Source organism: Panthera pardus, unplaced genomic scaffold (genome assembly GCF_024362965.1).
Source record: "Panthera pardus isolate Hobbes unplaced genomic scaffold, ASM2436296v1 HiC_scaffold_12, whole genome shotgun sequence".
NCBI classification, from domain to species: Eukaryota; Metazoa; Chordata; class Mammalia; order Carnivora; family Felidae; genus Panthera; species Panthera pardus.
The window spans coordinates 75,280,209-75,296,268 of record NW_026526677.1 but is presented as its reverse complement, the minus strand read 5'-3'; the positions used below and the strand labels follow the sequence as shown (position 1 = coordinate 75,296,268).

The following is a 16,060-nucleotide window of genomic DNA, read 5'->3' as shown; positions in this document are numbered from 1 at the left end:
AATTTTGATTCTTCTAAATTTTGCCTGACACAAATCAGAAAATGTGCAAAAAAGGAGTACAATTTAAATAAAACTGCTGTACCAAAACAAGAGTAAATATTTGTACCACAGTTCTTAAAATAGTTATTAATAATTAAAGTCACAAAACCAAACATTGCTAGCACTATTCCGTTGGGCACACATTCGGACAGTACAGTATGGATGTTTGACAAAAGATCCTTATCACCATCACACTTTAAATTAAGGTTTAGAATTTACTTTGCGTTATCTTTTCAGGAGGCTATGTCATCATACTCAGGCAGAACCTCTACGGATACACCTCAGCTTTTATTTTTGTCTCCACTGCCTTCAGTGAGCTCTGCTTTGGTGGGACCATGGAGCAATGATCACATTTTTATAAGAAAGAAAGGAATAATATCTAAGAGGAGTCCTTAGAGGTTTGGCTGACAGAAATTGTCTGCTTAAAAAGCAGGTGAGGCACCTGCTGTGATGACACGTCGGTGTCATCACAGATAATGGAAGTAAGAAAACAGTCCCTTGCATATTCCAGGTCTGATGACCGGCCTCTACTACGGAGGGAAACCAGGTGCCAATAACTAAGTTAACTGTGCCAAACAAGAACTCCGTTAACTATGTGAAAAACTAAGTTCCTTTTTTTTCTTTTTTCTTTTTTTTTTTTTAACGTTTATTCATTTTTGAGAGATGGAGGGAGACAGAGCGTGAGTGGGGGAGGGGCAGAGAGAGAGGGAGACAGAAACCGAAGCAGGCTCCAGGCTCTGAGCTGTCAGCACAGAGCCGGATGCAGGGCTCAAACCCAAAACCGTGAGATTGTCACCTGAGCTGAAGTCGGATGCCTAACCGTCTGAGCCACCCAGGCGCCCCTAAAAACTAAGTTCTATTGAGAGGCCAATAAAGGTAGAGAAATGCCTGATGAACAAGTTGACTGATGATATTTTAGTATAGGATTAATGTAAACACCTTCTCTTATGCCTCACCCAAAAGAAAAATTCACAGACACAAAAGTCCACATTAGGTAAAGTGTATGGTTTTCCTGAACTCCTCCAGAAGCCCCAGAGCACTTAGATACTCTACAACCACCAACAGGACTGTAAGCAGCCTTACAGGGGCTGGGAAGCACCCCTTTTAAGAGGGTGCCCAGATATACACATACACCCCCTTCACCAAACACTTTTCTCCCTTGGCCTGCAATCGTGTCTTGGCATTTCACTTCTCTCAGGAAATATTCTTCTAGTAGATTAGAAAAGCCTCTTGAACTCGGCCATGTCCAAAGACACAGTTTGGACAACTACTTTGTTTCTACAGCTGCAAAAGCACTGACATCTTTGCTCGCAAACGATATTTATTTCACATATATACTGAATGTCTATTTACTTTTCTAGACGGCACTGACATTTTATGTTTGTCTGCATCAGCAAATTTGGATGGGTTTAGGTTCTGATTGTCACTTATTTGATAGAACACATTCAGCATGCTATGACAGAATTGTTAGCAATAAATCCTACTGCTGATGCCTGATAAAAAGGATACATAATGAAAAACATATTCTGAGGGAATAAATATTATTTATAACAGTCTGAGGAATTAACATGTTATTAACACATATATTCAGTACCTCTTGACCTTTCTGATCCAAACAAGTTTGTGCATTTGCCAACTCTTGATCCCGAAGATCTAATCGTGTCTCCAAAGCCCGCATTTTCCTTTCCCAGTCCAATTTTTTGTTGCTTACCATGATGTCAATTTGTTCCATTAATTCCTGAAGTTCAGCCTCACAAGGAGAAGCTCTGGCAATTGTCAAAAAGTAAAGCACATTTTAAAAGAGTGAAATGTGAGGACGGGAAAAATTATTCCATTGCTCTGAACAGCTTGATCAATTATTTCTTCAAATTGTTCAATTATTTAAACAGGAAGAAGTCTGAAAGCTGGGGATAAATTTTATATTAAAACTGAAAGCTAATTTCAGTGAATATACAGTACATTTTTAAAAATGACATTTTCTAAAGTATAGGTGCTGTCATAATATAATGCAATACATTGCTAAAGTGACTGCTTGTATTTTCTTAGTGTAGGTGGTAGTGTATGGGTCTCCCAGAGCCAAAAGTTTTGACATAGACAAGGGAGTCCTAAAGTGGAAACACATCATGCGGATTATGTCAGAAACAAGGTCGCAATAAAGAAAGTTAGCTAAAAAAATAAAATTAAATAAAACTTTTAGAGTGGGCTGATTCCATGGCAAATTCTAATTATGAAAAATGGCTCAGTGCTCTTACATGTAAATACACATGTACCTATGTCTATCATAACTTGAGTAAATTTGATGCAGGCAAACCGGGACTTCAGTCGTGCCTATCAAGGACAGAAGGGCAACCCCAGGCTAGGTAGGACCAGATTCAAGGATACTAACTGAGCTACAGAGTTACTCCTGCAGGAGGGGAACTTGGCGTGATCTGGCTGGTATCCCTTGGGAAGGTATCTGATCAGGCAGGTGTGGGCAGAGTAATGTAAGTCTTTAGATAATGGTGATATTATTAGTCAGATGCGGGGCAATATCTTGGGTCTTAGAGGGTCTATTTATATTTGAAACAAAACTGCTGGTGAGAGCTAGATTTATGGAGATGCCTATTGTGCTTCTAGGGTAGGGTTCTCCTTCAAAGAAGCTGATGCATTCCACAGGGACCTGGCATAAGTCCAGTTATTCAGACTGGACAAGCCTCAGGTTTCAGCCTAAGGAACACACAAATGTCCAGATTAGAAAGCAAGTTATTTCAGGATCCATTCAGTGGTGGTGACGGGGCCTCTACTACATTTGTGCAGGCGTGAGGAAGGCAGGAGGGAAAGCAGGTGAAGAATAATATTTTCTCCATTCGGTTTCACCAGGTCAGAATTTTAGAGGTGATTAAGGATCATTTAGCATTTTGAAAAACCTCAGGCCCAGAGAGGTCAAGGTCACACATCAATTAGTAGAGGAGCCAGATCTAGATCCTAGGCAGCTGTCTCCCATCGTAAGCTCCCTTCTGTGCACCACACAGCAAAAGACATGATGCACTGAATAAGAACTTGCTTGAAACATACAGCATAAATTAGTTCCATTGCATTAGGGTCAGAAACAGGTATTAGAACCCAAAGAACTCAGAATTTCCAGAGTCACTTTCTAAAATGCCCAGTCAGCCTGAACATGGGATATTCCTGTGATTGGTTTATTCAACAGCAGACTCACCAGTTCTGTCATCAGAGAGCTTTTAAGTACAAAGTGCAATTCTACAGTCTTCTGGCATTCCTGGACGAAAGACCAAAGCCTTTCCCATTTTTATTTAAAACCTAAAACAAACCTGAGGAAAGGAAGTACTAATTCCTCTATAAATAAGTTGATGGAATTTTAATTGGAGTTATGATGTGGGGGAAAAACAACAGAATGAAAAGAATAGTTTTCACACCGTTTTCTTTTCATAACAACATGTATCACCCTTTATGGTAAACACATTGTTTTTTTCTGCTATCGTGAGCTCTGAACGCAGAAGGACTGTATCAGCCCTTCTCATCACCATCTTCCTGGAGCTCAGCACAGCACTCCAGCATATAGCAAATACTCAATAAATTTTTGAAAAATGAACAAGTGAGCTCTTCTCTTCACTATCTCCTTGACAGGTAGGACTGCACCACGTTGACGGAATTGAAATACAGGCCGAAAGTAGTGACATCAGTATTATTAAATAAATGAGTGAATGGTTTCTTTCCTGATTATGACTATGCTGTGCAAAAATGAGGATATTAGACTCAAGGTGAAGGGAGTTTTACAAGTCATCTTGTCCATCCAGTGTTTGTATACCTTTCACAGTCTTAATAGCATCATCTATGATGTCCTACTGGTCAGATTCAGGAGGTTTACAACAGAGCCCAAGATTCTGCATCACTAACAAAGATATCAAGTGATTCTGGCGCACACCAGGGTTTGTGACCTGTTTCACAGTATCACTGCCAACAGGTCATCCAGCCTAGGTCTGAATGCTTCCTTTACCAGGAAACCACTGTCTGAGATTGCATCTAGACAGCGATGAGTTTCTTAAAGTTCTTTCTTATACTGAAGAGCTTTTTCATCCACTTATTCTAATTTGATCCACCGGGACCATGCACAACAAATGCCTTTTCAACACAGTAGACTAAGAGTACTTAATACAGTTATCAATATGTCAAATACAGCTATCAGTGTACCTCTGGCTTCTGCCAAGTTTTCTCAGCGTTCAAGAGTAGATACTGAACATTCAGACAGAGAATGGCTGGAACCTACGCTAACAGACTCTCACCCACAACCTCTACAGCAGTACTCCTAGAATTGTCAGGATGTGGTCAGACTGAGAGCTGCCTTAATTTTTCCCCCAATTTCCAACTCAGGACCAACTAGAGAAAACCAAACACGCTCCTCAAACCAATCACATAGGATGCCCCGCTTCTACTAATCCTGCCTCCAGTTTCCCTGTGCCAACAGCCCCCATCCAAGACAGCATACCTGAAGCCTTCTCTTTTGTTCACTGTGAAGCTTTCCCACCTCACCTTCGAGACTCTGCCAGATGCAAGTGATGGCTGCTGATGCCTTTGCTAGATCAAGCTTTCAATAAGTAGGCTTCATTTGTTCTCATTTGGGTGTCTTTGTTTATTTCCACAAGTATCTTTATTTCCTTCAATTTCTCATAGAGATTTCTTTTTTTTTCCACCACTCACTACCTAGTGTACTGCCTAGCAAATACTAGACACTTAACATACATTTGTTGAACGAATGAAAAAGTGAATGACTATGGTAAGATTTTCATAATTTGGTGGCTCTCCTTCACAATCCTGATGGCTCTCCACTGAACAAGTTCCTGTGTTGACTTCCTCCTTGAAATATACCATTCAGAACATTAACTTAATCCCCCAGGTATGGTCTAATAAGTTTAGAGGGGGACTCTCACATCCTTTGTTTTAGGTGCTATCTATACTTTTATTCAAGCAGATGAGGATCACCTTAGCTTTGAATCTGGGAGGGGGAAGGGCAAAGCAGTGATATTATACCATGTCAAGGTGAGCTTGTTTGTTTTTCTTTTTGTCCAAACATCTTTTTTTCATGCATGCTAAAAATAAAGCCACTATCTTGTGCTTGTTTCATTTTTGGGGGGTGCTCCAAGAGCAGGGCTTTATATGTATCCTTATTAAATTTCAGTGTGAGAGTTTCAGCCTCTCAATGTAGATTGCTATCACTGGTCTTTTTTTTTTTTTTTTTAACTGAAAGAGAGAGTGGGGGGTAGAGAGAGAGCGCACATGCATGCGAGCAGAGGAGAGGGGCTGAGGGAGAGAGAAAATCTTAAGCAGGGTACATGCTCAGTGCAGAGACTGGCACGGGGCTCGATCCCACAACCCTGGCTGGGGTCATGACCTGAGCTGAAATCAAGAATCGCTCAACTCACTAAGCCACCCAGGCACCCCTAGCCCTGGTTCTTTAATGTAGCAAACATTCATTCAGCGACTGCTGCCCACTGTGCGAGGAACTGGGAAGACAGAGACACGAGACCGACTGCCTGTGCAGAGATACTTACAAGACAGGCACAATAAGAGACTGATGAATACATGGAGCTCTTCTGGGACTAGAAAGGAGGGGTACTGAATACAGATTTGGACAGGATGGGTTACCACAGAAGCCTTCGTAAAAGAGCTTACGGGATCCTGTTTCTGACAGAAAATATATTCACTTTACCTCCCTGTTTTGTGTCAGCTGCGGATTTGAGAAGCATTACTTGTTTTACATATAAATGTTTTTTTCATACAAGTGACTGTAAAATATCATGAAAGACAGGATGGAGGACAGAGCTCTATGGCATTCTACTACATTCTACTACTACATTCTGAAGTCCTTCAGGGTGACAGGGATCCGTTGATTATTTCTTTTCTTATAATCAGTTTCTAACCCACTTAATTAACCTTACGATTTTTTCTCCCTCTCCCCATAAAAATGTCATGAAAAGCCCTGTAAAATATCATGGCAAAGTCCAAATAAAATTCTATCAATATGCTTGCAGACGCACCAGCATATGAGCCCTGTGAGCCAAGGCTGACCTAGTCTGCAGCGGTCAGGGCGTGTCCGTGCGGAGTCCTGGTGACCCCCGCTTCTTCCGGATGCTCGCAGGCCACCCACGACTCCTTCCAGAGTACTACCGAAGATCCAGTCACACTCAGGCTTACGCTAAACCCAGCTTTCTGTCAAATTTAATATTCTCTTTTGAAATTCAATTGTCTCATCTTCCAGGATGTCTTCCTTTCTTCAGTTTTTCAGAGATAATTAAGAGCAGTTGAGCTGTCTCAGCAGCATCAATATTTGCTCCTAAATCTAGAGAGCTTTAAAATAAAATACAAAAGGCTTAGTTTAGCCTTCTTCACAGAGCTGAGCACTAACATTATTTATATTTTCATTTCTTCCTTTAGTCAAATGCTGACTGATGCTATGCTAATTGCTTTCCTGTTCTTGCTCTCACGGATCCTTACAACATCCCATAAAGTAGGACTTATTATTCCTATTTTAGAAAAGTTGAATGAGGCACTAAAAAAGAAAAAAGTACTCCAAGTCTTCTAGCTTTGGAGACTGGGTGGATTGTAACTGATACACTACTTGAGACATACAAACCCTGACCCTTACTGTCGGGTTTATCCTTGGGAGCAATTCACGAGAGAAGGATTCTGGGGTCAGAACAGAAGTCTTTTTGTTGTTGTTGTTCTTAATGTTCATTTATTTCTGAGAGAGAGAGAGAAAAGGAGAGAGTGGGGGAGGGGCAGAGACAGGGAGACAGAGGATTCAAAGCGGGGTCTGCACTGAGAGTGGAGAGGCTCAAACTCATGCCAGGCTCAAACTCATGAACTGTGAAATCATGACCTGAGCTGAGGTCAGAGGCTTACCCGACTGAGCCACCTAGGTGCCCAGACGACAGAAGTCTTAAGCCAGTAGGAAGGGGGCACACTGAGACTTGCAGGGTGACAAAACAGTCTGAGGAGCCTAGAGTCAAAATACCAGGATGTCAAATTTAAAGATGAAGAAAGCAAAATAGAAAGCTGATGATCTAAATGGAGGTAGTAGTGGCCGGTGTGTTGGAGGGGACAGGGGAAGGGAATGTGGAGAGGCATGCAGAGTAAACAGAGCTGGAGTAACATACATGTCCATCAGATACAATTCACCCAGTCTCCATGGACATGTATGTTACTCCAAAGTCCTTTCACATATAGGCTTACATGCTGGTTCTTACAAGAGCAGACCTTTATCAGATGGCTGTGATTTTGGTAGGGTCCCCACCCTAAGGAAAGAAAAAAAAAAAAACTCAAGGCAACCTGGCTATACACATACATGACAACATCCCTATGACCTTGTAACATGGGACCACTTAATCAGACTGCATGTTTGTGTGTTACCATATATGGGAGACAAAGAAGTAAAAAGTATATAAAAAATTAGGTCATGTGGCATTCAGGGCTCAGTTCTTTGGGTATGAACCCAATGGAGGGGTGCCAGCAGGAATAAAGTTGCTTCCTGGAAAGAAAAGCCTCGGTGTCATGACTCTCTGTGTGAGAATCCTGCTACACGGTGACCATATGATCAATTATGCAAACTAGGACAATTCTGAAAGTGAAGGGGGCACTAATGATAATTATGCCAGGACAATAGGTATAAAGCAGTGATTATTCTGGGCAAACTGGGATGCAGCATCAGCCTACTCATCATCAAACTGGAAAATAAAAATGGATAAACAAGTCTACAAAAAAAAAAGTGAGTTCGGGCACCTGGGTGGCTTGGTTGGTTAAGTGTCTGACTTCGGCTCAGGTCATGATCTCACAGCTTGTGAGTTCGAGCCCCGCATCGGGCTCTGTGCTGACAGCTCAGAGCCTGGAGCCTGCTTCAGATTCTGTGTCTCCCTCTCTCTGTCCCTCCCCTACTTGTACTCTGTCTCTCTCTCTCTCTCAATAGTAAATAAACATTTAAAAAAAAAAGTGAGTTCATTTTGGGACATAGATAGCAGAATAGAAATGGATCTTCAGCTTGAGAGAGAGAAGGGCAGGCTTAAAAAATAAATATGGAAGTCATCATGGAAGAAGGGGAGGGAATGAGGAAGGGAAGCATAGACAGAAGAGAAAGAGGAGACTACAGAATAGTCTAAGGAAATGCGTTTTCAAAAGGTTAACGAGCAATATGAGCAATCATACTGGGTCTTAACTTTTCCAAAATATTGTAATGAAACACATTCTAAAATGTGGTAATGTATTATTTGTCTTACTTATATTGCTATATATTTGGTGATACCAGTATAATTTAACTTTTCTGTGGTGGCTCACAGACCTATTCTTATTCCGCACGTCAAATACCGCACCACACCAGAAACTTAAATAGTATGGAATGGGAGAGCTCCCAGAAGTCCCAGAATCCACTTCCATAGACATGTCTGAGATGTCTGCCTGCTCTTCACTCGATTGTTCCTCCTAAAACTGTAAAGTGAAAGGCTTCTACTTTATGACTCCTAGATCAGGATTTCACAGTTGCCCTTGTTCAAAATTAGTTACTAAATTATAGCTAAAAATAGCTCTTCTCAAGCACTTTTCTTGTTGTCCAAAAAATGCTATTTACCGTCATCCTTAGCGTGTGCTGACTTAGCAGTGTTACAATGCCTACTTTTACTGCACATTTGAGATGGTGGCTCATATTCGGTCCATTCTTCTCCCTCATCTGCAATAAGCTTAATGTTGATATGTAGAGGAGGTATAAATCCCACCATTCCTAAAAAGCATGCTTAGAAGTACTTTTAAAGGCCTCCATCATACTCATCAAAGACATTCAGAGAAATAAAATGTGCAATGTGATAGCTTCCAACTCCCTATCAATGTTTCATCAGAATTCGAGGTATATACAAACTTTAAATCTCATATTTTTACATTCTAAAAAGAGTGGAGGATCTTCTAAACACATGTATTACAGATAAATTTTTCCTTGAAACTTTTTGTATAATGACTATTCATTCTAGTTTTAATGACTATTGTATTACCTGTATTACAGATAAATTTTTTCTTGAAACTTTTTGTATAATGACTATTCTATTCTAGTTTTAAATAGAAAAGGGATTAAATGACTATCCTCACACATACTAACACTGCAGTCTTTCCCCAGATAGACCTTTTAGCAAGAGGGAATTTTAATTGTCCTAGAGATTGGCTTACAGAATCCAAACTAATGCATATGTAGCTTATTATGAATTATGCCATGGTTCTGTGTGTTAATATGAAATAATATTGGGATTTACCCCAGGTCTACTTCACTTTGCTTCTCCTGCAGATAAACCAGAAACTAGAAATTGTCAAATTTGATTACTCTGGAAAAGATTATGTGTGGCTGGGGATAAAGGGTGGAGGGAGAATAATGGGGGTAGAGTCTGGGCCATTCATAAGGCAAGAGAATCAATCAAATTAAAAAGAATTTTCAATGCGCAAAAAGACTACTTTACCACAATTTATTAAACTACCAAAATATTGACTTATAGAATTTTTTTTTACAAATTATAATTAAAACTGTATTAAACTAAGAAACTGGGAAGTATGGTTGTGTTTAGGAATTAATATATCTCAGAGGGAAAGAACACTTTAAAGGTTAAAAAAGATGCACACATAGAGTACTGCTTTAAATAATTTTTCTGAATTAGACGTGAGAAGCTATACTTTAATATCCATCTGTCTTGGTTCTTTGAAAATACGACTTTCATGGCAGATTTAAAAAATCGGCAGATCATGCAGCAGATTTTTAGGAAGGATTTGATAAGATTCCATGAACGAGATGAATGGCTAAGATATAAGTCACAGAATAAAAAGTAAATGATTTAGTGGAGAAGAATGAGGCTTTCGGTTGAAGACGGATGAACATAAACATTTTGCTCCCTTCCCAAATTCTACTAAAATAAAGCAAAGGCATATTTTTAAGCTACGAGCACAAAAATAATGGGAGCTAGCAGTAGAGAAAAAGCCAGGAAGCAACCCAGCTAGGTAGAGGGTAAATGCTGGTGGCCCAACTTACACCCTCTAAGTAGGAGAATTTAAAAGAGTGTTCTCTAGAATCTGATCAGCCTGAGACAGGCACTGAAAGAGACAAGCCCGATGACAAGTAGAGAAGCCCCGTCAACAAGCCCCGCCCACGTCCAGCGGAGCTTCTGGTCAGCTTCCACTCCGCCATCTTACACAGGAGCGAGCAGTCAGGGATCAGGGTCGTTTGAGAAAAGCACTTCAACCAACTTGGTCAAATACAAACAGAAAGTGATTTTTTGAAGAAAATTTGGCAGAGAAGAAGAAAACTTCAAAAAGTAATAGTTAAGACGCTAGAGTTATTAACTCCGGAAGAAAACAAAATGTTATGCAGGGAAGGAAGCATCATCCCAGTATGCTATGGCTCAAAGGCGAAGGGCATTTACAAAGACATAACTAGGCAAACAGAATATTGATCCAACCAAAATTATGGTGTATACTTATTTTGAGAGTGAGAGTGAGAGTGGAGGAGGGGCAGAGAGTGAGAGGGAGACAGAGAATCCTAAGCAGGCTCCAGGGCTGTCAGTGCAGAGCCCCATGAGGGTCCTTGATTTCATGAACGAAGAGACCATGCATGACCTGAGCCAAAGTCAAGAGTCAGACACTTAACCAACTGAGCCGCCCAGGTGCCCGTAGAAAAGATATTTTAAAGAAGTAATCCATTATATGTGAATCCACTTATATAAGGAAAGAAACATTTGTAAAAGCAACGTTGCAGAATTCATACATTTAGGGACTCTATATATGTATTATGTTGACCTTAGGACTGCTCAGTGCATTTGTGTAATTCCTATTTAGAAATGCCCGTCAAAGGTTACTAAGCATAAGTTTTAGTAGTCTTCAGTTCTACTAGACTGTAGAACACCTTGGCTGGCGGCTGTGCTGAGCCCTCAGGGAGTTGCAGCTGCGCTGTAGTTGGTGTCCAGATTTTGTAAAAAAACTGAATTAGTTTCTCTTTTAGAGGAGCAGGGGCCAGGAGAAAGGAGGGGCTGTGGAGCAGTTATTAGGGCCTGGGGTGATGCATGAATTGAAGGATGTGGAGAACTATACCAGAGCCACACCCTCAGAATGACTGATTATAAAGGAGTTGATATAAGAGATCATGTCAGACACCACTTATTCATATTTTTAATAAAAGTCAAGGGTAAACTGCATTGATAAAACTGTAAAAGGAACAATGAAAGGGGCACACAAAAAAGAAGTTCTTGGAAATAAAACATGATTGCCAGTACCAAAGATCTCAATAGAGGCAATAAAAATAATGTAATCGGTGCTGAAAGAAAAGAGAAAACTCAAGAAATACCTCCAGGACATAGAGCACAATGGACAACAATGGAAATTATGAGAGCAAAGAAAGATATAATCCTTCTAGGAGATGAGAATGAAACAAGAGAGTGGAGAATTACTAATCAAAGAAATAGAAGAAAATGTCACTGAGTTGAAAAGATTTGAATCTTTAGTGTAAAAACGTTCACCAAATACAGTGAAGGGTTATTGCAGAAGATTCCATATCTAGAAAGTTAATCCAGTAAATTTGTAAATTCCAAGGATAAAAAGAAATCCTATAGGGGCACGTGGGTGGCTCAGTTGGTTAAGTGTCTGACTCTTGATTTCTGCTCAGGTCATGATGTCAGGGTTAGTGAGTTTGAGCCCTGCATCAGGCTCTGCACTGACAGTGTGGAGCCTGTTTGGGAGTGTGTCTCTCTCTACCTCTCCCCCACTTACTCTCTCTCTCTCTTTCAAAATAAATTTTAAAAAAAACTTAAAAAAATACTATATAAAAAAAGGAATTCTATAGACTTTCAGACACACACAACATGGGGGGAAAAAAAAAGTAAGAAAGGACAGACCTGAAAGACTGGCATTGGATTTTCCCTCTGCAATACTCAGTGCTTCCAAAGAGCAATGTTACACAGTTCCTGTATAAGAGTATGAGTAAGACATCTGAACATGTAACAGGTTAAGAAGTATATCACCCATGTTCATTTTTATGAAAAGATTACCTAAGGAAGTACTTCAGTCAAATTAAAATGAATTCAAAATTTTTTAAAAATTAAGAACAGGGATGGGTGCCTGGGTGGCTCAGATGGTTAAGCATCTGTGCCGGGCTCTATGCTGACAGCTCAGAGCCTGGAGCCTGCTTCAGATTCTGTGTCTCCCTCTGTCTCTGCCCCTTCCCCGCTTGCACTCTCTCTCTTTCTCTCAAAAATAAACATTAAAAATAGTTTTAAAAATTAAGAACAGGGAAGATTTTGCATACAAACAACAGTAATAAGCAATGCAAACTTACAGCCATTAATAAAGGATTCTAAAATAAAAGTGGAATAAAATAATAATTAACATTATCCTATATGTAATAATTTATATATAAATTAATAGCGACCAGGAACTAGAAATCCAGATAACTTTTTGGAGGTGAGATAAAGGAATGGGGAAGCACAGGTGCTACTAAAGGTTAAGTCTTAAAAGAGAAAAAAGGATGGGGGAAGTCAAAGATACAGTTAAAATTCAAGATGCCAAAAGAGAAACCCAAATTTACAATGTTTGTAGAAAGTGTTCATTGAAAACTTATAAAATAGGATGTAAAACTTCTAACAGAAAATGAGGAAAAAGAAAACTAGCTCAGAGTAGCAAATTTGGGGAAATCAAAATGGGTCAAACGTTAGCATATTAATGATCATAAAATCCTCTTTTTAATGGTGAAGGCTCTCCAACTGAGGTATTTTTTAAATCTAACCGTATGCTATTTACAAGAGACACAATATTAAAAAAATGAAAACAAGGAAATGAGATAATAGAAAATATATATCGGTGTCTATTTCTGATTTCTGGCACAGAGCTCCTAAAACCCTTTCATTTCCTAAGTGATAAGAGTTCTAGGAGCATGTTTTGTTCTGATATTTAATCTTTGACCCTGGTTTCTGAGACAGGGATTCTGAAACCTTTGTAATTTCTTGTGTGATAGGAGTACCTTTTGTTCTAACGAGGAAATTTTGTGTGGGCTCCCAGAACGAGAGCGGGTCACTGGAAAGACTAAGCCATGGTTGGAAGCCTGGAATTTTCATCCCACCTTCCATGATCTTGAGAAGGGAGAAGGGCTGCAAATGGAGGGAATGATCCATTATGCTTACATGATGAAGCCACCATAAAAATTCCAAAAGTATGGGATCCAGAGATCATCTGGGTTGGTAACACAGAAAGTGCTGGGAGGGCAACACACCTGGGCATGGAAGCCCAGCACCCCTTCCTACGTAGCTTGCCCTATGCCTCTCTTCCATTTGGCTGTTCATCTGATAAACGTGTTTATCCTTTATCCTGGTAAACGTGTTTCCTTGAGTTCTGCGAGCTGCTCCAGCAAATGCATTGCGCCCAAGGTGGAGGTCGTTGGAACCCCCCATAGGAGTATCTACTGCCAGTTGGTCAGAAGCACAGGTGACAACCTGGGCTTGTTACTGGCATCTGAAGTGGCAGGAGGAGCAGTCATGTGGTACTGAGTCTTTAACCTGTGTGATTGCATGCTATCTCCAGGTAGATAGTGTCAGAATTGAGCTAAATTGTAGGACACCCAGCTGGTGTCACAGACAATTGCTTGGTGCAGGAAAAACCTCCATGCATTTGGTGACAAGGGCATCAGAAGTGAAGGGTTCTCTGTGAAGGTAAAGGAGGCACACAGGGAAGAAAAACATAGTAGGCAAGAACTGGGTTTCTCCCACACAGAAAGGAAAAGACTGAGTTTCTTCTATTACAAAGGGATGAACAAGGATATTACAGACTAAAATAAATTAAAAACAGAACAGAGATGGCAATATCGATATCAGGCAAAGTAGAATTTAAAACAACAATAAAACACGTTAACTTATATTTGTGAGATATTTTATAAAGCTAAATCATATAATATATCAAGATATAACATCCATGAACCTCAATACATTAAGCAGCAGAACACTGAAATATGTAAAACAAAAACTGTTTGAACTATAAGAACTGGACAAAACCACAATTATGGTGAAGATCTTCCATAAAATTTGATAGATCAAATAAACAAAAAGCAAGGTAAAAATGGATTTGAAAAACATAATTTAAATATTATTAGATCTTATTAGAGGTCTGATGACTTATGTATAACTTTGTAAACCTTTTTACTTAACCAATACAGAATATACATTTGTTTTCAAATGTCCAAAGGCCATTTATAGTAGCTGATCATGCAAGGGACTATAAGAACACTCTTAATGAAACTGAAATATCACATAGGCCATAGTCTGTGACCATGGTGGTAGGGAGATTAGAAAGGAATAGTAATAAAAATATAATTAATCCCTCCCTCACAACTTTCATGTCGTCAATATCTCAAATTAGTCAAACAGAAATCAAAGCTGAAATCGCAGGCAATTTATTTAGAAAATGAGAGTGGAAACACTAATACGATGGCCCCACAGCAGAGCTGCGCTCAGGAGAAACTTGAGCTTGAAAGGCTTTTATTACGTAAAGAAATCATAAAATTCAGAAATCATAAAAATAAGCAAACCACATTTTTTAACTAAAAAAATCCAGAGAACAAAAGAAGTAAAATAAATCCAAGAAGGACAAGTTAACAAGAGTAGAAATTAATAAGGAAGCTGAAACAAAGCAAACTGTAGACATGGTTCTCTTAAGCAGGCCAATACAAACAGATCATTCGCTCATTTATAATTATGTTCTGGGCACACACGCTAAAAACAAATAAAAAGGACAAACTCAAACATGGCTGTTTTGATTAGAAGGAGTTTAGGTTGATTATGATGGCACAAATACAAACACCTATAACTGGGGGGAAATCATGGATTTAAAATGAAAACCAAACCCCGTTGTAACCCAGCTGTTGGAGAATAATTCACCTAACAAATATTCTGTGTAAAAACGCCCACCTTACGCCTTCACGCTTTCTGTTCCTGCTGTCTGGAACTCTCTTTGCCCAATATCATCTTTGCTCAAATGTCACCTTAGCAGGGAATGCTGGTTTGACCATCCCGTTCATCTTCTCATCCTTGGCCAGCTTTATTTTTCTTCACATCACCATAGAAAACATGTTAATGACTCCCACTGACCCTTGGAGGAGTGGTCTCTGTTTTGTTCACTGCTCTTTTCCTGTTGCTTACAACAATGGCTCATAGGAGACTCTAGATACGTATTGTTAAATGAACGTTGCACCACAAAACATTACCGTATGTAGGTGACATGGTTTGATAAGCTCTGTAACACGCCCCTGATGAAGTTTTACTGTCTTTATGATCTAGATTTTTACATATTTTTCAACAGCATGAGGGACAGAAGCAAAGTCAACCTGACTCTTCATGCTTTGTAGGCCATGGTAGACAATGTCTGGTCCCATGTCTGCGGGGATCAGTAGGGTACTTGCTCATGGAAACTTCTAGTAATTCTCATTCACTTCTGGGGCGGGGGGCAAGGGGAGAATTTGGTCTATACTCTAGCCTACACTCTAATACACTTGCAATTACATTGTACAAGTGCTATAGCTCCCTACTAAATTCTAAGTTGTTTAAGGTCTGTTTCTTAATGATCTTTGTATGAACCAGAAGACTTAGTGTTGTGCTTGCCACACATTCAATATTCCACACTTTTCCCCCAAAAGAATGAATGAAGAGAAATAGGAGTCTCCACGGCCTCCGATCTGGCACCCAACCTTAGGTCTGAGACCTTCGATCTGCACCTAGGCCCTCAGTGCCATCATCACATCAGGGACCTAACACCTGCTCAATCCAGAATCCTAACCTGGCTCTGCTACAGATACTCTCACTGCCCCCATTTCCAATGTAGCAAAGGATGCCGGGATTAGAACCAGACATATCTGAATTCAAATCCTACCTTCTCCACTAACCAGCTGCATATTCTGGGGCAAGCTGCTGCTTTATTTCTCTTTCTTTCTACCTTTCTGAGCTCAGAAATGTGGCCGCGGCTGCTAACTGTC

The 16,060-nt window shown here is 39.9% G+C and overlaps 1 protein-coding gene across 6 annotated transcripts in view; it reads right to left on the bottom strand.

Moving 5' to 3' along the window:
• The window catches only part of DEUP1 (deuterosome assembly protein 1), an 82,303-nt gene that overhangs the window by 62,258 nt on the left and 3,985 nt on the right, over nucleotides 1-16,060 (bottom strand). For all 6 annotated transcript variants that reach the window (XM_019450076.2, XM_053900192.1, XM_053900194.1 and 3 more), the window contains exon 3: nucleotides 1,634-1,805. In XM_019450076.2, coding sequence (XP_019305621.2) covers nucleotides 1,634-1,805 — 172 coding nt within the window. The remainder of the gene's footprint in view (nucleotides 1-1,633; nucleotides 1,806-16,060) is intronic.